A 25,696-nucleotide genomic window follows, 5' to 3' on the forward strand; every position below is an offset into this window, starting at 1 on the left:
TGTTGTTAAAGTGCTGTACTCAATATGCCAGAAAATCTGGAAAACTCAGCAGTGGCCACAGGACTGGAAAAGGTCAGTTTTCATTCCAATCCCAAAGAAAGGCAATGCCAAAAAATGCTCAAACTACCACAAAACTGCATTCATCTCACACGCTAGCAAAGTAATGCTCAAAACTCTCCAAGCCAGGCTTCAACAGTACGTGAACCGTGAACTTCTGGATGTTCAAGCTGGTTTTAGAAAAGGCAGAGGAACCAGAGATCAAATTGCCAACATCCGCTGGATCATGGAAAAAGGAAGAGAGTTCCAGAAAAACATCTATTTCTGCTTTATTGACTATACCAAAGTCTTTGACTGTGTGGATCAAAATAAACTATGGAAAATTCTGAAAGAGATGGGAATGCCAGACCACCTTACCTGCCTCTTGAGAAACCTATATGCAGGTCAGGAAGCAACAGTTAGAACTTGACATGGAACAACAGACTGGTTCCAAATAGGGAAAGGAGTACGTCAAGGCTATATATTGTCATCCTGCTTATTTAACTTATATGCAGAGTACATCATGAGAAATGCTGGACTGGATGAAGCACAAGCTGGAATCTAGATTGCTGGGAGAAATATCAGTAACCTCAGATATGCAGATGACACCACCCTTATGGCAGAAAGCGAAGAACTAAAGAGCCTCTTGATGAAAGTGAAAGAGGAGTGTGAAAAAGTTGGCTTAAAGCTCAACATTCAGAAAACAAAGATCATGGCATCTGGTCCCATCAATTCATGGCAAATAGATGGGGAAACAGTGAGAGACTTTATTTTCTTGGGCACCAAAATAACTGCAGATGGTGACTGCAGCCATGAAATTAAAAGACACTTGCTCCTTGGAAGAAAAGCTATGACCAACCTAGACAGCATATTAAAAAGCAGAAACACTTTGCCAACAAAGGTCCATCTAGACAAAGCTATGGTTTTTCCAGAAGTCATGTATGGATGTGAGAGTTGGACTATAAAGAAAGCTGAGTGCCAAAGAATTGTTGCTTTTGAACTATGGTGTTGGAGAAGACTCTTGAGAGTCCCTTGGACAGCAAGGAGATCCAACCAGTCCATCCTAAAGGAAATTAGTCCTGAATATTCATTGGAAGGATTGATGTTGAAGCTGAAACTCCAATACTTTGGCCACATGTTGCGAAGAACTGACTGATTGGAAAAGACCCTGATGCTGGGAAAGATTGAAGGTGGGAGGAAAAGGGGACGACAGAGGATGATATGGCTGAATGGCATCATCGACTCAATGGACATGAGTTTGAGTAAACTCTGGGCGTTGATGACTGACAGGGAGGCCTGGCATGCCACAGTCCATGGGGTCACAAAGAGTCGGACACGACAGCAACTGAACTGAACAAAAGGAACAAAGTCTAAATAAAAAAAGAACAGCACTTGAAGTGTACTAATTTAAAAAGCATGAAAGTGAAAGTCGCTCAGTCCTGTCCAACTCTTTGGGACCCCATGGATTATACGGTCCATGGAATTTTCTAGGCCAAAATACTGGAGTGGGTAGCCTTTCCTTTCTCCAGGCAATCTTCCCAACCCAGGGATCGAACCCACATCTCCCACATTGCAGGTGGATTCTTTACCAGCTGAGTCATAAGGGAAGCCCAAGAATACTGGAGTGGATAGCCTATCCCTTCTCCAGCTGATCTTCCCAACCCAGAAATCAAAGCAGGATCACCTGCATTGCCAGCAGATTCTTTACCAACTGAGCTATCAGTAATGTAGAAATTGAGACATGATTTCAATTTCTGAAGATTATAATAAATAGGAACAAATAAATAACTTTGAATAAAGGGAAAAATGAAAGAAAGAAAAAGAATTAGGCTGTATCTAATAAAAGTTTATTAAAAATAAAAAAGGAGGGAAGAGAAAAGAAAAAAGTGCCAATGTGTAATTTTTCCTTTCCTACCTCCACACATAGCAGCACCCACTAGAAACCAGAGTGACTGCACAAATATTTAATGATCAGCATGGAATTGGCCCAGCAACCCGCTGTAGTATTCTTGCTTGGAGAATTCCATGGACAGAGGAGCCTAGTGGGTTACAGTCCATTGGGTCCCAAAGAGTCACACACGACAATGACTGAACACCCACGACAGTGACTGAACACCCATGCATCAGCTGACTATCAGCCCTCCAGGCAATATATCCTCTTCATTAGGGAGAAGGTGTAACTCATGACAAAAAAAAAAAAAATGCTAACTAAGTAATAATGATAATTGAATATGAGCACTGAAATAGAATTTAAGAGATTTATTGTTCAAATAATTTGTACACTCCGATTCACAAAGCCCTTTCAGGGGCCACTGCAAAGGATGGATGTCAAGCAGACGACCCTTAGTGGTCAACCAGATAGCTCTTGCTTTCATCTGGTGGTCTTACTCAGGAGACTTTAAACTTAGGAAATTATTCCATAGTTTTTATAAGCTTGAAAATAACTGATTTAATCCAAAGTTCTCTGTTTACAGATGACAAAGAGTAAACCAGAAATGCTGAATGACTTTATCAAGGACCTAAGAAAAATAATGGCAAAACTGGGTCTTCTGATTCTCAAATTATGCTCTCCACAATTTGTGCAGGTAATCACAAAGCTCTCTAGAACAATCAGAAGAGGGGAAGACCCATGTGGCTATGAGAGCAGCTTCCTAGGAAAATCATTAACCCTACCTCTTTCACATCATGTCACTTAAGCCCCTTTTGGAGTATAAATAGGTGGCATTTATAAACATCTGTGCATACCAGCTATCTCCCAGCTTCGCTTTTTCAAATTAACCTACATGTACTAAGCAAATACTTTGTGTCAGTGACTGTGGATAAGGATTGAACAAAACATAGTCCTTATTTTTAAAGGACCCTCAGACAAGTGGGGGGAGAAAGACAAGTATAACAAGTAAATAATTATAACTCACGGTGCGGTAAGCGCCATAATGCATGCATGTATAGGGTTTTATGGGCTTCCCTGGTAGCTCAGTGGTCAAGAATCTGCCTGCCAATGCAGGAGACGTGGGTTCGAGTCCTTGGCCAGGAAGACTTCCCAGAAAAGGAAATGGCAACCCACTCCAATATTCTTACCTAGGAAGTCCCATGGAGAGGGGAGCCTGGTCAGCTACAGTCCATGGAATTGCCAAAGAGTCGGACACGACTGAGTGACTAAACAACAACATAGGGTGTCATGGAAAAACAGAAGAAAACTCCAAAAGAAATGCAACTTAGCACAGGAAAAGGTTTCCAAAAAGAAGTGACTCTGAAAGTCTTGAAAATGAGTCAGAATGCAACAGGCAGATGAAGAATGGAAGAGTAGTCCAGTCAAAGGAAACAGCATATGCAGTACCTAGAGGTGCCATTGTGGACAAAAAAAAAAAAAAAGGCTTCCATATGGTTTTAAAATGGGTTAAAATGCTGGAAGTGGTGAGAGATGAGGCTAGAGGAGTGGGACAAAGCCAGACTAAGAAAACAATCAGGAGACACAAATAAATATTAAGTAGACATGATCAGATTAACCTCAGCAAAATCTCTCTTGTTGACTTGTAGAAGATGGATCAGGATGACTGAGACAGGCTACCTAAAAGCCCCTTAGGAAGCCAAAGGAATAGAGGTGATGACAGGTAACAAATTCCTTAAAAAAAGGACAGCAGCAATGACATCGGATCAAGGGAATGAATAAGAAAGACAGTTAAAGTAAGATCTACAGAAGTTAGAGACTGATAAGACATGGGACGTGAAGGAGATGTGGAAGAGAAGAACAGCTCCCAATTTTATGGCCTGAGTCAACTGAATAAATGAATTTGACTCAATACACTGAGATTTCACCAAAATAGAAGAGGTTAACTAGGAAGGGATGTTCAGCTTTAATATTTTAAGTCTGACAGAACACTGGTAGGGATGCTAGATGGGCTATTAAAAATAAGCCTTTAGAGTAAAAAAATGAAGTCAGATTAGCAATGTGAGCATGTTTGTGGTTGAAACCATTAAAGTGTATAAAAGAACACCAAGAGAATGTTTAGTTTGAGGTGAGGATTGAGAAAAAGCCTTTGGCAACATGAATATTTTAGGGGCACGTAGGGGTTACCCTGCAGAAGAGAATGGCTACCCACTCCAGTATTCTTGCCTGGAGAATCCCATAGACAGAGGAGCCTGGCAGGCTCCAGTGCATGGGGTCGCAAAAAGTTAGACACGACTGAGCGACTAAGCATGCAGGGGTTTCCCAGGTGGCTCAATAGTAAAGAAAACACCTGTCAAATCAGGAGATGTGGGTGCAATCCCTGGGTTGGGAAGATTCCCTAGAGAAGGTAATGGAAAGCCACCCCAGTATTCTTGTCTGGGAAATACCAAGGACAGAGAAGCCTGGTGGGCTACAGTCCATGGGGCTGCAAAACAGTTACACATGATTTAGTGACTAAATAACAACTAAAGAGGAACCCACAAATGAAAGTGAGAAAGAATTGCTTGGAGGTAGAAGGCAATGGCAACCCACTCCAGTACTCTTGCCTGGACAATCCCATGGACGGAGGAGCCTGGTAGGCTGCAGTCCATGGGGTCGCACAGAGTTGGACACGACTGATTTGACTTAGCAGCAGCAGCAGTAGCAGCAGCAGATTGAGAGCACACAGAAGCACATCAATGAGATTTGTGTGGATTAGGAAGGGGCCTGAAAAAGTGGCTGCTTCGTCCCAGCTATTCCCTAGAACAACTAGACATGTTCCTCTAATTAGAACAATGCAACTTTTTGGATTTTTTCATTCATGCAAAAAGGCAACAAAAAGATATGGCAAGATGCTGCAATACCATCCACCTACAGTACCTGAAAAGATTAACAGAAATTTAAAAGGTATTAAGGAAAATCAGTGGAACTAAAAATATTAATGGGTACTATCTAGCTTATATCATAACTGAAAAAAAGGTAAAAGTAATCTTACCCTTATTGTAAGTGTGAGTGGATTACTGTCTGTTTGTACTTTATATGGATTAAACTTTGTTTTTTTATCTCTTAGGAAGCGTGGTTTTAAAACATATCCAGAACAACCATTATCCAAAAATTTCCCATTTTGAAGATCCATAGGGACACCAGGGGTCTGGAAATTTAAGGCCACTATAAGGGAAAAGAGTATTTTGACCTTGTCAGGAAATGAGGGAATATCTAAAAAAACATAGTTAAACAGTTGAGTGAAACCTAATCATGGATTATATATCTTTGAACATTTTAAGAGCAAGTGTTCACTGAATGACTCATGATGTTTAAACATTTGTTGTCACCATGTCTACATTAACAGATGAAGGTGAGTTTCAAAACTTAATCTGTAAATTATTCTACAGCTTTTGAGTTAAAAAATCAAAATGGCACATAGCACAGATTATAGAATAGCAATGTACATGTCAGATAACATTGAGGAAATATGAGAATAAAGAAAATCACTACATTAAATGCTGGAAGGGTTGACACCAATGTATCATAAACTTTCAGGTCTAAAGCGGTACTGTTATCACTTGAGGAGAAAGCAAAGAACAAGCAGAGCGATAATTGTTGTTAAAATATACAGACAACTTCATATAGCCTGGTAAACAGACACCGGTGGTATTCAGTACCACCATCTACCCCCCACTTCCCACCCTACCATCCTGGTCCCAATTGTTCCCTCTCTACAAACCTATGGGCCTTGCCACAGTTCAGTAACAGATGAGTTAACACTTTGCACTTTCTAACTGGTTAGTCCCAGTGGCATACCAGTTGATCAGTTTGGAATAAGGAGGGTCTGACAAAGATAAATAACAGAGCTCATTACTCATTTTTCAATACTATGAATTCAGAAGTGATTAAAGTACAAAAAGCACAGGTCACTTGATTTGAAGAGGCCCTTATCAAATCTTTCATGCAAAGCACTTGATCTTCACTGTCCTCTTAACATTCATTTTCAGTTTCCTTTTCCCCTTCCTACATTTTCCATGCAAACTCTTCATGAATTTAACCTCCATGTCTATACCCTTACCTAGATTTATCCTATGCAACCCATTTAAGAATAAACTCAACTCTCTGAAGTCAATAATTCATCATTGCTTGACTCCAAAACATCCAGGGTCAAAAATTTTTCAAAGGAAGCTCTTTTCATGAATATTTTATTAGTTCACAAAATGAACTTATTTTGTCTTATTTTTGCAAAAAAACAAACAAACAAAAATAAACCCAAAGCTCAATATTCTGTATAACATACCCATTTGACAACCTACATTCCAAAATTCTTGAGGATTAAAATTAGAAGAGTCAGCTCTTAATGCTTTGGGATATACTCTGGTAATGAACCTCCTGGTGTGAAGAATAAATTCCCTGGCTGAAAAACAAATTTATTAAAATATTGTAAAATATTTCAAATAAACTACTATGTCTATATATTTATTTAATTCTACAATTTTGATGTCTACTGTCTTGGCAAAAGTATTTGCAATTCATGGAAATCAAAATAAATTCATGCTTTTGTTTCACAGTATAATTCAACTGTTACTGAAAAGTTAATAATAATTTATTTTACAATTTTATGTAATCATTCACTTGAAGAAACAACTGAATAACATGTTTCTTTTTCTCACATTCAAGTTAATTTCACTTTGACATAGAGCATATAAAATTCCAAAATAAAATATCATCCATAATGGTAAACAGTGCAAATTAGTTTTGAATCTTAAGTGATTTAAATAGAATAAATAGAAATGTGTAAAAAATATATGTAGACACTTAAAGAATATGTATAGGAATTGTAAAGAAAATGAAACAGACTGTGTGTATATATGTGTTTGTCCCAGGTGACTCAGCGGTACAGAGTCTGCCTGCCAATGTAAGAGACTCTGGTTCAATCCTTAGATCGGGAAGATCTCCTGGAGGAGGAAATGGCAACCCACTCTAGTGTTCTTGCCTGGACAGAGGAGGTCATGGGGTCCCATGGCGTCATAAAGAGCTGGACATGACTTAGCGACTAAACAAAAACCACCATTGGATACCCCTCAAATTTTTGAACACAGACTTCATATTTCTCCAACGTTTTTATTCTTTCACTATGTAGATCCTCTTTCCACATCTATTTCAGCTAATATGGTGAGAATCGTGGAAGAAATGGTTATTGCCTACACCCACTCTATTTCCTAGTCAAGTTTGAGCAGAATCATTGTCACTCTCATCCTAAATGCTATTCTTTTCCTAAGATGCATGGTCAGATAAAAAATTAGTTACTGAAGTTAATAGTAATTATAGTTAATTTAATTAACTCATTTCTAGAGGCTATACTCTCCTTGAGGAAAAGTTCATTTTGAAGCTGCTCATGTATAAATGTGTTTTGTGTGTCCAACTGTTACGATTCCTTATCTAGTCCTACATTAGATGTCTACCTTTCGATAAAACATGGACTCTTCTGGGTCTTAATTATTTTCATATACAAATTGATAAACATGAATGATCACTAAATATCCTTAATCTGATTTTGTTACTTCTGAGACTTAGAAATTAAACATGTTATGTTTTCACAAATGCGATTTATGTTTATTTTAGATAAATGAGAAAATCAAATAGAAAATATAAGAAAACAGCATATAATCTCATCTCTCTATTAATAACCCTGATAACCTCTTGGTAAATATATTTCCATTCTTCTGACATAGGTATACTTATGCTTCAATTGAATCTTATTGTTAACTCTCTTTTATAAACTTCCATTTTTGACTTACTAAGATAACATGAAAATCATTCCATTTAAATAACATTCACCTATGATATTATTTTTAGATGAATGAAAAGTATTCATATATATGAAAACTTGTTTCTGATTTTTCCTTATAATAAAATTAATGATGTTTATTATATTTTAAGAATGATGGACCTCCTTGCAGTACATCTTTGACCAATCATTATATACTAGAGCCAGGCATCTTGGAATGCAAACTCAAATGGGCCTTAGGAAGCATCAAACAAAGCTAGTGGAGGTGATGGAATTCCAGTTGAGCTATTTCAAATCCTGAAAGATGATGCTGTGAAAGTGCTGCACTCAATATGCCAGCAAATCTGGAAAACTCAGCAGTGGCCACAGGACTGGAAAAGGTCAGTTTTCATTCCAATCCCAAAGAAAAGTGAAAGTGAAGTCTCTCAGTCATGTCCAACTCTTTGTGACTCCATGGATTGTAGCCTACCAGCCTCCTCTGTCCGTGGAATTTTCAAGGCAAGAGTACTGGAGTGGGCTGCCATTTCCTTCTCCAGGGGATCTTCCCAACTCAGGGATCATACCTGGGTCTCCTGCATTGCAGGCAGACACTTTACCATCTGAGCCACCAGCGAAGTCCCAAAAAAAGGCAATGCCAAAGATTGCTCAAACTACCATACAATTGCATTCATCTCACACACTTGCAAAGTAATGCTTAAAACTCTCCAAGCCAGGCTTCAACAGTATGTGAACCGTGAAATTCCAGATGTTCAAGCTGGATTTAGAAAAGGCAGAGGAACCAGAGATCAAATTGCCAACATCTGCTGGATCATTAAAAAAGCAAGAGAGTTCCAGAAAAACATCTACTTCTGCTTTATTAACTATGCCAGAGCCTCCCACTGTCTGGATCACAACAAACTGTGGAAAATTTTGAAAGAGATGGGAATACCAGACCACCTTACCTGTCTCCTGAGAAATCTGTATGCAGGTCAAGAAGCAATAGTTAGAACCAGACATGGAACAACAGACTGATTACAAACTGGGAAAGGAGTAGGTCAAGGCTGTATATTGTCATCCTGCTTATTTAACTTATATGCAGAGTACATCATGAGAAATGCTGGACTGGGTGAAGAACAAGCTGGAATCAAGATTTCCAGGAGAAATATCAATAACCTCAGATATACAGATGACACCACCCTTGTGGCAGAAAGCGAAGAACTAAAGAGCCTCTTGATGAAAGTGAAAGAGGAGAGTGAAAACGTTGGCTTAAAGCTCAACATTCAGAAAACAAAGATCATAGCATCTTGTCTCATCACTTTATGGCAAATAGATGGTGAAACAGTGGAAACAGTGAGAGACTTTATTTTCTTGGGCACTAAAATCACTGCAGATGGTGACTGCAGCCATGAAATTAAAAGACACTTGCTCCTTGGAAGAAAAGCTATGACCAACCTAGACAGCGTATTAAAAAGCAGAGACAATACTTTGCCAACAAAGGTCCATCTAGACAAAGCTATGGCTTTTCCAGAAGTCATGTATGGATGTGAGAGTTGGACTATAAAGAAAGCTGAGGGCCAAAGAATTGATGCTTTTGAACTATGGTGTTGGAGAAGACTCTTGAGAGTCCCTTGGACTGCAAGGAGATCCAACCAGTCAATCCTTAAGTAAATCAACTCTGAATATTCATTGGAAGAACTGATGCTGAAGCTAAAACTCCAATATTTTGGCCACCTGATGTGAAGAGCTGATTCATTGGAAAAGACCTTGATGCAGGGAAAGACTGAAGGCAGGAGGAGAAGGGGACAACAGAGGATGAGATGGTTGGATGGCATCACCAACTTGATGAATATGAGTTTGAGCAAGCTCCGGGAGTTGGTGATGGACAGGGAGGCCTGGCATGCTTCAGTCCAGGGCGTCACAAAGAGTCGGACACGACTGAGCGACTTTACTGAACTGAACTGAGTTTTGGTTCAAGAAAAGTGCTCTATACTCTTTCCAAAGAAATGGTGATGCTATCTTTTCTGACTGTACTCAGTCCCTTTTCAAATGCTAATTTAGTGTTTAATATGATGAGAATGAGAGAATTATAACCACCTTTGCTGTGCCCAGAAGTCCCAACCGCATGAAGAACAACAAAAATCATCCTATAGTTTGAAATCATGGACTCTAGTAAAGTAGGTCAAATTCAAACTCCATTCACAATATTTCACAGTAAAAATATACTTTATATCACAATCCAACACCAGACACACACACAATTGTTTTATAAAATAATACTTATGTTTCCTGCATACAATATACTCTTCTATATTCTATTATTTGGTTCTATTCCATTCCATTTTATTATGTTACATTTCATTCTAAGAGCTACTGAATAGATTTTTGGTCACAAGCCTCAGTTTACAACAAAAACCAAAAAGTCCTAAAATATCCAGCATGTTTCTAACAGGCATTTTGAGGAGATGAGTTAAAGCATGCCTCAAAACCCTAAAGCACTGGTGGCCAGCCCAATGAGGTTAACCACCATATATATTAGAATCTGCATTTCCAAATAGCCAGGAGCTTTTCTCAAGTTTTCTTCTGCAGGTTTGGAGGTGCTGATTTTTCTGCTTCTAGATGTATGGCAAAACCAATACAATATTGTAAAGTAATTAACCTCCAATTAAAATAAATAAATTTATATTTTAAAAAAAGAGAGTAGATTACAGTTTTTAAAAAGGATACGGCAAGTCACCTTATTCTCATTGACTGTGGAGGCCCAGCATGCTGCTGCTGCTAAGTAGCATCAGTCGTGTCCTTCTCTGTGCGACCCCATAGACAGCAGCCCACCAGGCTCCCCCGTCCCTGGGATTCTCCAGGCAAGAACACTGGAGTGGGTTGCCATTTCCTTCTCCAATGCATGAAAGTGAAAAGTGAAGTCGCTCAGTCATGTCCGACTCTTAGCGACCCCATGGACTGCAGCCCACCAGGCTCCTCCGTCCATGGGATTTTCCAGGCAAGAGTACTGGAGTGGGGTGCCATTGCATAGGCTGCCTCAAAATGTGCCTCAGTGGCATGCTGATTATTTCGGATTAAAGTTAAGCAATGGTCAGTGCAAGAGGGACACTCTCCCTCTTTTCTTTCTCTTTCAAAACAGTAAATAAATCTCTCATGCGACAGGTACTCTCCCTGTATCCGAAGGTAGGACATCCTTTCCACCGATGATAGGGAATTCAGAGCTGAGAAGCCTATAAATATAAACCTGGTGCCTTATTTAATTACTACCCCAAGCTCAAAGTGTTTAGATTCTTCACTAATTTCCTATAAGTTTCTCACACATTTGTTTCTTTGTCTGGAAAGCATAAAAGCTGCCTACTTTGGTCACTTCTTAGGGTCCCATTTCTATGAATTAAATTTTGTTTCTTTTTCTCATGTCAATATGTCTGGCATCAATTTTATTACTAGTCCAGTCACAAGAACTCAGGAGGGGTAAGAGAGAAAAGATTTCCCCTACCAACAGACCATTCCTTTTTAAGTTGATAACTGTTATTTAGTCATTAAGTCATGTCCGACTCTTTTGTGACCCCATGGACTGTAGCCACCAGGCTCCTCTGTCCATGGGATTTTCCAGGAAAGAACTGGAGTGGGTTGCCATTTTCTTCTCCAGGGGATTTTCCTGACCCAGGGATGGAACCTGAGTCTCCCACTTTGGCAGCTGTATTCTTTACCACTGAGCCACCAAGGAAGCTCCAAGTTGATGATGTTCCCCACCATGTAAGTCTGAGAACAAGGCAGAGTCCGCTTCCCATTCTTTTTCCCAGGCCTAACAGTTGTATCTCTGGCTGTACCATGTAGAGTAACGCACCTCAGATTGAGAGTCTGGAGACAATGAAAACAAGATTCAGAGACAAATGGCTCCTCTGTAAGTACACAGCTATCTGGCAGCCTAGTCTGGGTACCATTTTTACCTTCTTCTTCACTTTAGAGATGCAGCTTCCAGTCTATTTATCTCTACTTCATAGATGCCCACTTCTGCTAGTGGTAAAGAATCCTACCAACGCAGGAGACACAGGAGACATGGCTTTGATCCCTGGGTTTGGAAGATCCCATGGAGTAGGATCCCACTCCAGTATTCTTGGCTGTAAAATTCCACGGAAAGAGGAGCCTGGCAGGCTACAGTCACAAAGAGTCAGACACAACTGAGTGACTAGGCATTCATTCATTCATAGATGTCCACAAAGTTCACCCTGACTTCAATTTTGCTGCCACAAGCCAATCAATCTCAAGGGAAATCAACCCTGAATACTCGCTGGAAGGCTTGATGCTGAAGCTAAAGCTTCAGTATTTTGGTCATCTGACATGAACAGCTGACTCATTGGAAAAGCCCCTGATGCTGGGAAAGATTGAGAGCAGGAGAAGAGGGCATCAGAGGATGAGATGGTTGGATGGCATCACCGATGCAATGGGCATGAATTTGGGCAAACTTCAGGAGATGGTGAGGGATAGGGAGGTCTGGCATGCTGCAGTACATGGGGTCCCAAAAGAGTCTGACACAAATGGGTGACTGAACAACAACAAGCCTTTATCATCTCCTGCCTACAGCCAGCATCACTCTTAGGCTGCTAACAGAGCATCTTTCAGAAACATACAACTGTACTGTACTGTAAGTCGCTTCAGTCGTGTCCGACTCTGTGCGACCCATAGACAGCAGCCCACCAGGCTTCCCCATCCCTGGGATTCTCAAGGCAAGAACACTGGAGTGGGTTGCCGTTTCCTTCTCCAATGCATGAAAGTGAAAAGTGAAAGTGAAGTCGCTCAGTCATGTCCAACTCCTAGCGACCCCATGGACTGCAGCCCACCAGGCCCCTCAGTCCACAGGATTTTCCAGGCAAGAGTACTGGAGTGGGTTGCCATTGCCTTCTCCGGTCAGTATGGTATCTCTGAATAACGTATTATTAAGTTCAGCAGCACTTAGAAATTCAATGAATCTATGTACTAAGCATCCAATATTTAAGAAATTAAGTCAAATTGTAGAACTCTTTAGTCCCTCCTCCTGCCACACGCTTCTACTTTTCCTAGTCACTGAACTAGCACCTACAGCCTAAGCGTTTTCCTAAATGCTTGCCATACTCACCTATAACTATATTTTTGTTAAACAGAGAGTACATCAGCATCACACTGTGTCTTAGTCCCCCTTTTCTACAGTCTGCAATTTTACATACAAGGGATCACGTAACTCCTGAGATTTCAATCTTCTGCTCACTTACAAAGTTCAAGTTTCTTGTAATTTAGCTTTGCCTACATCTGCAACCTTGTCACTCACTACTCTCTCATATAACCTGCTCACCACAGCCCCTCCCAACAAAGTGTCCAGACTGGACATTCTCAAGCAAACTTTCAGGACTTAGAGAAGTAAATTAATGGTTCAGTTCTGTGAAATAAAATGTAAAGTGACCTGAGGCATATAACCTTTTTTAAAATCTGTTAAATACGTTGAAATTGTATTAGAACATAGTTTTATGAACATCATTGACCAATTTTGACATCTTAAGAGTGAATATAACTTGTTTAAACACTTCCTCTATTTGAATTATAAGAATTTACCTGCCAACTTTGTAAGTTTTCGGGCTTGGGACTCCCCAATAGAGTTGCTTTCATTAAATTGTTGATATAGATTTGAATGATGAAAACTTTTGAACTTCTCAACTTTAGTATAAATAACAAGATCAGATAGGGCCATAGATATTTTTATCTTTGTGGTGCAAACAAAAAAAAAACAATAATTTCACAATTTTGCACTAATCATTTGAAAAATTCTTTCTCCAATAAAGAAAATATGCTTTCAAATCAATGATTTTAGTTTTTTCATAAGATTATACCCTCAAAAACTATTTGGATTGGGTCAATGTAAATATGTTCAATGATAATAGCATTTGATGTTACTTACCAGGCAATCTAAACCTAAAATCCTAATTTATGCAGTAAGTACTGAAGATGGCAATTATTTCTATTTCCTTTTCCCAAAGGTCTTAGTCTGGTCTCATGAATTTTACAAGTTCAGGAATTTTAGACTATTTCCAATGTGATCTAACATTTTGGAATAACTTCTGCTGTATAGTACACTATTGTACACTTTTCCAGCCCAGGATCTATATTCTCTGCACTTCTGTTAGCCTCTTCCAAAGTGTGTTTTTTTTTTTCTTTTTTCAGGAAAACATTGCCAGCCCATGTGCTTAAGTGTCAATCATGTGGAGTGGGCGTGGCTAAGCAGACTGCATTCCCCTGGCAACAGTAACCAACTTAGGCATGTGTGCATGCTTGGATCACAGCCAGCCTGCTGTGATCCAAAAGGAGTCAGCTTGGGCAGCTGAAAGACAGGACTTTCAGATTTGAATCTGAAAGCATGTAAAACTGAAGCTTTGCAAAGGCTTGCACCCATATTAGGAAAGTGGGGCCAAAGTTGGCAGAAAGAAAATTCTGTGGACTTTGCTTAATACAACTTTAACCAATCATTCCTGAAATTAGATTCCCTTTCCTGAATGTTTCATTTCTATGGACCAGCTGAATTAATTCATATTTTACTTAAAGCAGCTGAATTAGTTTTGTATTGCTTGCAACCTTGTATACCTTCCTTTGTCATGCTAACTTGTATACTTAAAATACTATATAATATAAACAGTGATTTTCTTGTCTCTGACAGTAAGCTCTCCTTCAGGGCAGAGACATTATCTTTTGTACAATACACAACGTCTAATATATGAGAAGGCTTAATATTTGTTGGCTGTAGAGAAAAAGAATTTACGAACAGCTAACACGGGGAAAGAGAGAACAACTTCTAAAATTTCTTTTCCACTGCTAATTTTTCCCAAATAAATTTTAAATGATAAACTAAAGTGATTACAAGTAGGAAAAAGATGTTTTCCTCCAAAAAGTTTAAAAAATTCTCAACTAACAAAAAAATAAAACAACTTTTCAATCACTTGTAAGATTTTTCACAAAACGTTGCCTCACCTTCTTTTTCCTGAAGAGTGGGATCCCGACCACCCGTTTCAACTGTTCTTCCTTTGCCAAATCATCTTGAAAATCACCCACTGGTTCTGGTTCTTTGGCACCACTTCCATCCTCCTCTTGTTCTATCTCCTCCTCCTCTTCAAATTCCTCTACCTTCCCATGCATATCAGAACCTTTCCTTTCAAGGGTTTCATGTAAGGTTCCTATTTTCTTGTTTCTAACTAATATTTTGAATTTTAATGCCTACAGAAACAATTTGAAAGAGATACAATTATACATGTACAGGTAAATTTGTACTTGTCATGGTCATTGAAAAGTCTTTCATCATATTTTCAATTTGCCCACAGTAGTAATATATGTAACTCCTTTTTCCATATTCCTAAAAACCTAATAGAAACCAAGGGATCTACCTGGTGGCTCAGAGGCAAAGAATCTGCCTGAAATGCAGGAGACCTGGGTTTGAACCCTGGTTCAGGCAGATTCCCTGCAGAAGGGAATGGCTATCCACTCCAGTATTCTTACCTGGAAAATCCCATGGACAGAGGAGCCTGGTGGGCTACAGTCCATAGGGTCGCAAAGGGTCAGACACGACTGAGCTACACTAGACTATCCTTTTTTTTTTTTTTTTTTTTAAACTTTACATAATTGTATTAGTTTTGCCAAATATCAAAATGAATCCGCCACAGGTATACATGTGTTCCCCACCCTGAACCCTCCTCCCTCCTCCCTCCCCATACCATCCCTCTGGGTCGTCCCAGTGCACTAGCCCCAAGCATCCAGTATCGTGCATCAAACCTGGACTGGCAACTCGTTTCATACATGATATTTTATATGTTTCAATGCCACTATCCTTTTTATCAAAATATATTCACCTAAATGCTCACAAGCTATTTCCTAGGAACACTGCAAAGATACACCACTATAATTAAAACTAAGCATTTTTCATTGATCTCTAGCTCAGTTTCATTGGCCAATATAATAGCAGCAGGCTTTTTCTTAGCCTAAGCTTCTCAGACAAAATATTACCTCTGGTGAAGGTAGTCTGTCTGAAAAATTATCAAGCGTATATGACAGCAAGGCATCCCCAAAAGTAGCGAGCAAACTGTCAGCCATCACTTCTTGTTGGGAAGGGGAGCAGTGATTTTCTAAAGAGAGCACCACTGGGTACTCAGATGCCTAAAAAAATTAACCATTACCACAGTTAATAATCAAAACTCTTCAATAACTTTAATGCAATTAATAGAAGTACTTAATTGATTTTAAAACCAACTTCTAATGTTCAGTATCTTAGCAAAATAATTACCTATTCTTTAAACTGAAAATACTTTTGAGTCTGACAAAACAGGGAACATTAAATCTGTATATAAAGGTAAATTAGTCCTAGTTGTACTTAAAATATGGGGGAAAAAACTGAAACTCCCAACAGTTTAAATAAATTTGTTAAAACTCCCAATTTTTAAAAATAAATTATAGCATATTCATATAAAGAAATGATAAAGATCTGTCACAAAGGAAGTAGAGCTATATACACTGCTATAGATATACAGCATCTATGATCCAGTCTTATGAAGAAAAACAAGTTGCCAAAAAGTAAGATTCTACATTTTTACTTTATAAAGTACATATATGTGTTTCAATATTTTTAGGAAAATCTTTAACACTGATATGTTAGAGAAAATGTTAATGTTCTACTTTTTTCTATTTTAAATTCTATAATCGAAATTCATTGCATTATAATTAGAAACAAAGATAAAGATATTTCCAGGTTTTAAATAAGAAAGAATATCTAGTAAGTAAAAATGACTTTGTGTGTGTGTGTGTGTGTGTGCATGCTAAGTCACGTCAGTCATGTCTATTCTTTGTGACTCTGTGGATTCTAGCCCACCAGGCTCCTCTGTCCATGGGAATCTCTAGGCAAGAATACTAGAGTGGGTTAAAAGTGACTCTACAAAGGTATTTTCCACCACTGTAACTTTTAAATTTGCCACAAAATAGTGAATATCACTCATTTGGAGATCTTATTCAAAACTATTCTCTTTCTTTCCACATACAATTTTCAGGGCACATTTGCCAATTTACAGTAACAGGAAAAGGAATTTCAAGGTCTGCTGAATTATTATAGACCTTTGATATATATGTCATATGTCATATTGCATATAGCATACCACATTAAGTCTGAGTCTATTAATTTCTTATGGCTGCTGTAACAAATTATTATAAATTAGGTGGCATGAAACAACAGATATTTATCTTTTCATAATTGTGGAGGCCGAGATTTTGAAATCAGTTTCACAGGCTAAAATGAAGATGTCAGCAGGTTCTAGGGGAGATCTGGTCCCTGCCTCTTCCAGCTTCTGGTGGTGGCCAACATTTCTTGGCTTGTGGTCATATCACTCCAGTGTCTGCCCCTCATCTTTGCATTGCCTCTTCCTCTGTTGTGTGTCAAATCTCCCTCTGCCTCCCATGAATAAGGATGTGATACTGGCATTTAGGACCCGTCCAGATAATTCAGAGTGGTGTCTCATCTCAAGATTCTTAACTTATCACATCTGCAAAGATCCTTTTAACAAATAAAATAACATCTACAGGTTCCAGGAATTAGAATCTAGTATCTTTGGGGCTCTTATTCAGCCTACAAAATGATCTTCTTGTAAATACCCACATACATTTATAGGGCTTCCCTGGTGGCTCAGACAGTAAAGAATCTGCCTGTGGAGACCCAAGTTCAATCCCTGGGTCAGGAAGATTCCCTGGAGAAAGGAATGGCAACCCATCCCAGTATTCTTGCCTGGAGAATTCCTCGGACAGAGAAGCCTGCTGGGCTACAGTCCACGGGGTCACAAAGAGTTGGATACAACTGAAAAACTAATTCTTTCATTTTCATTTATACATATATAAACTTAAGTCTAATATCAAGAGAAGAGTATAAATTTTTTTCCCCAATATAATAAGTGATTTTGAGTTTAGGCAAAATGAAGGCCTAAAAAATGGATTTCTCAATTAGGCCCTGACTTCACTCACTGGGAAGAGATCATTGTCTTCTGTGGTCTTTGTTCCATCCTCTGGGAAGATCATCTTGTCTTTATCCTCCTTGGCCATATCTGAAGTATGAACTGAGGAGTTGGCTTTTCTTAAAGCCAAACAACTCTCGCAGCTCGCTTTCTGACTAAGGGTGGTTTTAAGGTTCCCCTTACAAGTCAGACTTATCTTTTGTTTTTAGCATTCTAATGCCCTCAAAAACCACAATTTCATATATGCTTGTTTCTAGTAAGTCACATGTGCTGGTGCCTATACTCAAAGTTCTTTCTGGGCCATAGATATCAAGTGTATTTTATTTCATCTCTCTCTTATCCCCAAGTTAATGGCAACTATGTTGAGTAGAAAGTCCAAACTTCAGTCTAATCTTTCCTGCAAAACTGTGTCACTGCGTCCAACTGAGAAATTTCATTGAGTCTGTTGAAAGCCTTTTTTTTTTTTTTTTTTTCATTCCATCACATCCTCTTTGGAGTCTTAGAAGTTGTAGATATCTGTCCATCCTTGCAAGGCCTTTGAATTTTCAGACTGTCTCTATTTCCTTTTATTCCCTCAGTTATACGCCCTGAATGAAGTGGGAGAGTTTGGTACAAAAATATTTGGGAAGAGTATTTCAGATGAAGGGAATAGCAAGTGCAAAGGCTTTGAGATGGGTCTGAAAAGAGGTAAGGAGGCCAGAATGGCCACATGAACAAGGGAGAGAGGAGGAGAAGACGTCAGGGAGGTAATGGTAAACAGGTCATGTAGGGCCTTGGGAGTCATGGTACAGATTTTAACTTTTATTTTGAGTGGAATTAAAGAGTTTGAAAAGGGGAATGCCATGATTGGACTTATCAAAAAGTCACTCTGCTATATTAAGATGAAACTGCAGAAGAGGAGGGAGAGAAGCAGAGACCCTGGATAAGAAGCCATTGCAGTAATGCAAGTCAGAGGTGATGGTGGTTGACCAGGAGATTGACAGTGAGAATGGGGGAAAGGGATTAAATTTAGTGTACATTTGGAAAGTAGAGCCAGGAGGATTTGCTGAAGAATATGTAGAGGATTTAGAGAGAAAAGAAGGGAACATTAAAGTGGACAATAATGATTTAGGGCAAACACAGTTGTCATTAAGTGAGATGGAAAAGACCATAGGAAAAGTAGGACTAGGAAAAAGAGGGATATGATCTGGAGCTCAAGCTGAAACATGTTAACTATAGCTATTAAACATGCAAGTGGAAATGTCAAATAGGAAGCTGTCTACACTGGTATAAAATTTAAAGGAGAAGTTTGGATAAATTTAAACATCAGAAATTAGATGTTTAAGAGAATCAATGCCGTATATTAAGGTTTTATATTATGATAAATTTTAAAACATTTTATGAATATTTAGTATTTTATACTCTAATAAATAATGGAACAATGAATCTAAGTATGTGATTTTAAGTTAGGCTTCTGTTTACAGATAAAACATTGACCAAGCTAGGAGAACTTTAGGTTTTTCAACTTTGTAAGTTTAATTTATTAAATAGACATTAAGTACTTAGATTTTGTTAAATCTCTTCAATTACACTACAATTGAAGTACTTAAGAAAGAAATCAAATATTCTAAGTTTAAAAACACAATTTAAAATGTCTGAAGGTGCTCAATTAACCAAGCTTGTCAATGAGATCAAGTATTACTCAAAATTCAGTGACTATTAAAGCCTGCTCAATTTACAGATGAGTATTTTTAAACTGAATTAGAAGCTTTAGAAAGAAAGAAATAGATCTTTGAATCTTTAACTTAATAAATTTAATAATAATTTTTAAATCCAAAGTAAACTTTTAAACATTCTTTTCTGTATAAATACCTGCCATCATAGTATAAAATATGCCAAAAGTTGAGATAATACATTTTTTACATTTGTGTCCTGAAAATAAAATATCTGAATGTTGGTAAAATATTTACTATTTCATAGAACAGTATTTCTTAAACTTTTTGGCCATAACTCGTGGTAAGAAATATAATTTACATTAAGACATAATACACATGCATGCATACATATACACACATATAATATAATTACATAATTAAACAAAAAGTTCCTTGAAACTACATGTACCTTCCTACTTGAGATCTGTTATAATAAATCTACCTTTAATGATACACTCCCTGGAGAAGGAAATGGTAACCCACTCCAGCATTCCTGCCATGAAAATCCCACCTGATGGGCATACAGTCCATGGGGTCACAAAGGGTCGGATAGGACTGAGCATACACGCATAATGATACATAATACATGGATTTTGCTGCCAACTAATGGATCATAACCGACAGTTGAAATGTCACTGATCTAAACTAAGGCCAAACATTATAGGATTTTGAAACAAATTATCTTATGTTTAAATAACTGTGACTTAACAAAGGCATGTACATACTAAGAATGCGTATTTGTTTATAGCTTGGATAACAGTTTTAAACAGAAGCTTGCTGGTGAATGTATAGCCATGGTATACAATAGGTTCATTTTGTGATCCATCCCAGCAGTCAATTTCCAGGCAGCGGCATCCTTTCACAAGGGCACTAGTAAAATTTAAACAAAATAAAATTGTCACTCCTGGACTCTAGGTTAAACCTTTAACCATATTCCATGGACTATACAGTGCATGGGGTTGCAAAGAATCGGACACAACTGAGTGAATTTAACTTTCATTTTTAACCATATACTACCTGGGTCATATTGCTTACTAGTAGATCAAAACCCTCTGTGGTTTTATAGAAAAAATTTTTTTCATGGAGGACAAACTTAAGAATATTGCTTCTCGCTACAATCTCTCAGTTCAGTTCACTTCAGTCGCTCAGTCGTGTCCATCTCTTTGCAACCCCATGAACTGCAGCACACCAGGCCTCCCGGAGTTCACGCAAATTCACGTCCATCGAGTCATTGATGCCTTCCAGCCATCTCATCCTCTGTCGTTTCCTGCCCCCAATCCCTCCCAGCATCAGAGTCTTTTCCAATGAGTCAACTCTTCACATGAGGTGGCCAAAGTACTGCAGTTTCAGCTTTAGCATCATTCCTTCCAAAGAAATCCCAGGGCTGATCTCCTTTAGGATGGACTGGTTGGATCTCCTTGCAGTCCAAGGGACTCTCAAGAGTCTTCTCCAACAACACAGTTCAAAAGCATCAATTCTTCAGCGCTCAGCTTTCTTCACAGTCCAACTCTCACACCCACACGTGACCACTGGAAAAACCATAGCCTTGACTAGACGGACCTTTGTTGGCAAAGTAATGTCTCTGCTTTTCAATATGCTATCTAGCTTGGTCATAAAGATAGGTTTAACTTTATCCATGATCAAGCCAACTTTTAGCTCTTATTTTAACTACATGGTTTGGTCCCCAGCAAAAAATGAGGGGATTGCACTGTGTCATGCCAAACCCTTTACTCAGAAGCTCATAAGAGAAAGCTCTCTTTCCGTGGTGGTATGGAGGCCACTTTTCACTGTCTCACACTGAGTGAAATGATTGAGCAATGAAACATGGGAATGAATCATGAAAAATTTCTCACTCAATAAAGAAATTCTCCACTTAAATAAATCTAAGGGGGGTGGTTCATGAATTAAAATCTTTAGTGCAGTTAATATTGGTTTTTCTCTTTTAAAGAGGAGGAAACTGAGACATAAAAAATGTTATACCCATCAGATAATTAACAAATGAGGGGCTGGGAGGAAAGATCAACACCAGAAACTTAAATATTAATAGGTAAACATCACTCTACACCACCTCTCACAAGTAGAGAAATTTTGAAGACTTTTATCAAACTGTAACCCTCATAAGTGGGTAAGGAAATAGAGGAAGAAATATAATTAAAGTTAACTTTAAATGTTCACAGGGGTAGAACATTTTATCAAAATTTAAAATTAAATTTCTGTATTTCTAAATCAACCTGTTGAAAAGGTATTTTCTCTCAAAAAAATATAATGAGGTATGAACAGAAATTTCTGTAGAGCTATGAAAGGGCTTATCCTTACAGGATTTTAAGTGGGTATATTTCTGAATTTGTGGATTTATGTATTTACTTAGATTTTAAATTATAGAAGCAATATTAATTTGTGAGTTTGATGTTATCATGGGATTATAAGATATCTTTTCTATGATTTTTCCTAAGTAACATCACCCAATCACATAGCTTTGAATGGCATCTATATGCCAAGGGCTTCCAAGATTATTTTTCCAACCTGGATACTTCTTAAAGTCAGGAGGGTGGTGGTGAGGAAATACCCTTCATTCAAGGTAAGGAACAGCAGCTAAGCTTTGCTGGAGCAGCCATGAAGAGATACTCCGTGTCCAAGGTAAGAGAAACCCAAGTAAGACAGTAGGTGTTGTAAGAGGGCATCAGAGGGCAGACACACTGAAACCATAATCACAGAACTAGTCAATCTAATCACACTAGGACCACAGCCTTGTCTAACTCAATGAAACTAAGCCATGCCCTGGGGGGCCACCCAAGATGGTCGGGCATGGTGGAGAGGTCGGACAGAATGTGGTCCACCGGATAAGGGAATGGCAAATCACTTCAGTATTCTTGCCTTGAGAACCCCATGAACAGTATGAAAAGGCAAAATGATACGATACTGAAAAAGGAACTCCCCAGGTCAGTAGGTGCCCAATATGCTACTGGAGATCAGTGGACAAATAACTCCAGAAAGAAGGAAGGGATGGAGCCAAAGCAAAAACAATACCCAGTTCAGGATGTGACTGGTGAAAGAAGCAAGGTCCGATGCTGTAAAGAGCAATATTGCATAGGAACCTGGAATGTCAGGTCCATGAATCAAGGCAAATTGGAAGTGGTCAAACAGGAGATGGCAAGAGTGAATGTCGACTTTCTAGGAATCAGTGAACAAAAATGGACTGGAATGAGTGAATTTAACTCAGATGACCATTATAATCTACTACTGCAGGCAGGAATCCCTTAAAAGAAATGGAGTAGCCATCATGGTCAACAAAAGAGTCCGAAATGCAGTACCTGGATGCAATCTCAAAAATGACAGAATGATCTCTGTTCATTTCCAAGGCAAACCATTCAATATCACAGTAATCCAAGTCTATGCCCCAACCAGTAATGCTGAAGAAGCTGAAGTTGAACGGTTCTATGAAGACCTACAAGACCTTTTAGAACTAGCACCCAAAAGAGATGTCCTTTTAATTATAGAGGACTGGAATGCAAAAGTAGGAAGTTAAGAAACACCTGGAGTAACAGGTAAATTTGGCCTTGGAATAGAGAATGAAGCTGGGCAAAGGCTAATAGAGTTTTGCCAAGAGAACACACTGGTCATAGCAAACACCATCTTCCAACAACACAAGAGAAGACTCTACACATGGACATCACCAGATGGTCAACACCAAAATCAGATTGATTATATTCTTTGCAGCCAAAGATGGAGAAGCTCTATACAGTCAGCAAAAACAAGACTGGGAGCTGACTGTTACTCAGATCATGAACTCCTTACTGCCAAATTCAGACTTAAATTGAAGAAAGTAGGGAAAACCACTAAACTATTCACCTTTGATCCAAATCAAATCCCTTACAGTGGAAGGGAGAAATAGATTCAAGGTATTAGATCTGATAGAGTACCTGAAGAACTATAGATGGAGGTTCGTGACAATGTACAAGAGTCAGGGATCAAGACCACCCCCAAAAGAAATGCAAAAAGGCAAAACAGCTGTCTGGGGAGGCCTTACAAATAGCTGTGAAAAGAAGAGACGTGAAAAGCAAAGGAGAAAAGGAAAGATATAAGCATCTGAATGCAGAGTTCCAAAGAATAGCAAGGAGAGATAAGAAAGCCTTCCTCAGCAATCAATGCAAAGAAATAGAAGAAAACAATAGAATGGGAAAGACTAGAGACCTCTTCAAGAAAATGAGAGATACCAAGGGAACATTTAATGCAAAGATGGCCTCGATAAAGGACAGAAATGGTATGGACCTAACAGAAGCAGAAGATATAAGAAGAGGTGGCAAGAATACACAGAAAAACTGTACAAAAAAGATCCTCACAACCAAGATAATCACAATGGTGTGATCACTCACATAGAGCCAGACATCCTGGAATATGAAGTCAAGTGGGCCTTAGAAAGCATCACTACAAACAAAGCTAGCAGAGGTGATGGAATTCCAGTGGAGCTAGTTCAAATTCTGAAAGATGATGCAGTGAAAGTGCTTCACTCAATATGCCAGCAAATAAGGAAAACTCAGCAGTGACCACAGGACTGGAAAAGGTCAGTTTTCATTCCAATCCCAAAGAAAGGCAATGCCAAAGAATGCTCAACCTACCGCACAATTGCACTCATCTCACACACTAGTCAAGTAATGCTCAAAATTCTCCAAGCCAGGCTTCAGCAGTATGTGAACTGTGAACTTCCAGATGTTCAAGCTGGTTTTAGAAAAGGCAGAGGAACCAGAGATCAAATTGCCAACATCTGCTGGATCATCAAAAAAGCAAGAGAGTTCCAGAAAAACATCTATTTCTGCTTTATTGACTATGCCAAAGCGTTTGACTGTGTGGATCACAATAAACTGTGGAAAATTCTGAAAGAGATGGGAATACCAGACCACCTGATCTGCCTCTTGAGAAACCTATATGCAGGTCAGGAAGCAACAGTTAGAACTGGACATGGAACAACAGACTGGTTGTTGTTCCAAATAGGAAAAGGAGTTCGTCAAGGCTGTATATTGTCACCCTGCTTATTTAATTTATATGCAGAGTACATCATGAGAAATGCTGGGCTGGAAGAAACACAAGCTGGAATCAAGATTGCTGGGAGAAATATCAATAACCTCAGATATGCAGATGACACCACTTTTATGGCAGAAAGTGAAGAGGAACTAAAAAGCTTCTTGATGAAAGTGAAAGAGGAGAGTGGAAAAAGCTGGCTTAAAGCTCAACATTCAGAAAACGAAGATCATGGCATCTGGTCCCATCACTTCATGGCAAGTAGATGGGGAAACAGTGGAAACAGTGTCAGACTTTATTTTGGGGGGGCTCTAATGTCACTGCAGGTGGTGACTTCAGCCATGAAATTAAAAGACGCTTACTCTTTGGAAGGAAAGTTATGACCAACCTAGATAGCATATTCAAAAGCAGAAACATTACTTTGCCAACAAAGGTCCGTCTAGTCAAGGCTATGGTTTTTACAGCAGTCATGTATGGATGTGAGAGTTGGACTGTGATGAAAGCTGAGCACCGAAGAATTGATGCTTTTGAACTGTGTTGTTGGAGAAGACTCTTGAGAGTCCCTTGGACTGCAAGGAGATCCAACCAGTCCTTTCTAAAGATCAGTCTTGGGTGTTCTTTGGAAGGAACGATGCTAAAGCTGAAACTGCAGTACTTTGGCCACCTCATGTGAAGAGTTGACTCATTGGAAAAGACTCTGATGCTGGGAGAGATTGGGGGCAGGAGGAAAAGGGGACGACAGAGAGGATGAGATGGCTGGATGGCATCAAGGACTCCGATGGACATGAGTCTGAGTGAACTCCAGGAGTTGCTGATGGACAGGGAGGCCTGGCATGCTGCGATTCATGGGGTGGCAAATAGTGGGAAACAACTGAGTGACTGAGCTGAACTGAACTGAACTGAACTGGATACTTCTTCCAAATCCCAGACACATATACCCAACTGACTTCTAGCCTAGCCCTTTGATAACTAATTGATATCTCCAACTGAACACGGACATCATGGAACTTTTGCTTTTGAATCACACCCTACAATGGCTTCACCATCTCTGCCCATAATGTCATCACATTCTAGGCTATCAGACCCAAAATCCTGATACTCTCTTTCCCTCATACTTCTCTTCAAACTGCCTGGTAAATCACCTTGTTGGCTCTGTCTCCCTAAAATATTTCAAATTCAACCATGTATCTCAACTGCTGCCTCATGAATTAACCATCTAGATCACCATCATCCTTGGACTCCTACAATATTTTCCCAAAGCATCTTC

At 38.9% G+C, this 25,696-nt stretch overlaps 1 protein-coding gene across 1 annotated transcript in view; it reads right to left on the reverse strand.

Moving 5' to 3' along the window:
- The window catches only part of PLCZ1 (phospholipase C zeta 1), a 50,011-nt gene that overhangs the window by 6,007 nt on the left and 18,308 nt on the right, over positions 1 to 25,696 (reverse strand). The window contains exons 5-10 of the mRNA XM_055565798.1: positions 20,139 to 20,283; positions 15,735 to 15,884; positions 14,709 to 14,951; positions 13,302 to 13,449; positions 6,249 to 6,365; positions 4,959 to 5,131 (exon numbers count right to left, since the gene is read on the reverse strand). Of these exons, the coding sequence (XP_055421773.1) occupies positions 4,959 to 5,131; positions 6,249 to 6,365; positions 13,302 to 13,449; positions 14,709 to 14,951; positions 15,735 to 15,884; positions 20,139 to 20,283 (976 nt within the window). The remainder of the gene's footprint in view (positions 1 to 4,958; positions 5,132 to 6,248; positions 6,366 to 13,301; positions 13,450 to 14,708; positions 14,952 to 15,734; positions 15,885 to 20,138; positions 20,284 to 25,696) is intronic.

Source organism: Bubalus kerabau, chromosome 1 (assembly GCF_029407905.1).
Source record: "Bubalus kerabau isolate K-KA32 ecotype Philippines breed swamp buffalo chromosome 1, PCC_UOA_SB_1v2, whole genome shotgun sequence".
NCBI lineage: Eukaryota > Metazoa > Chordata > Mammalia > Artiodactyla > Bovidae > Bubalus > Bubalus kerabau.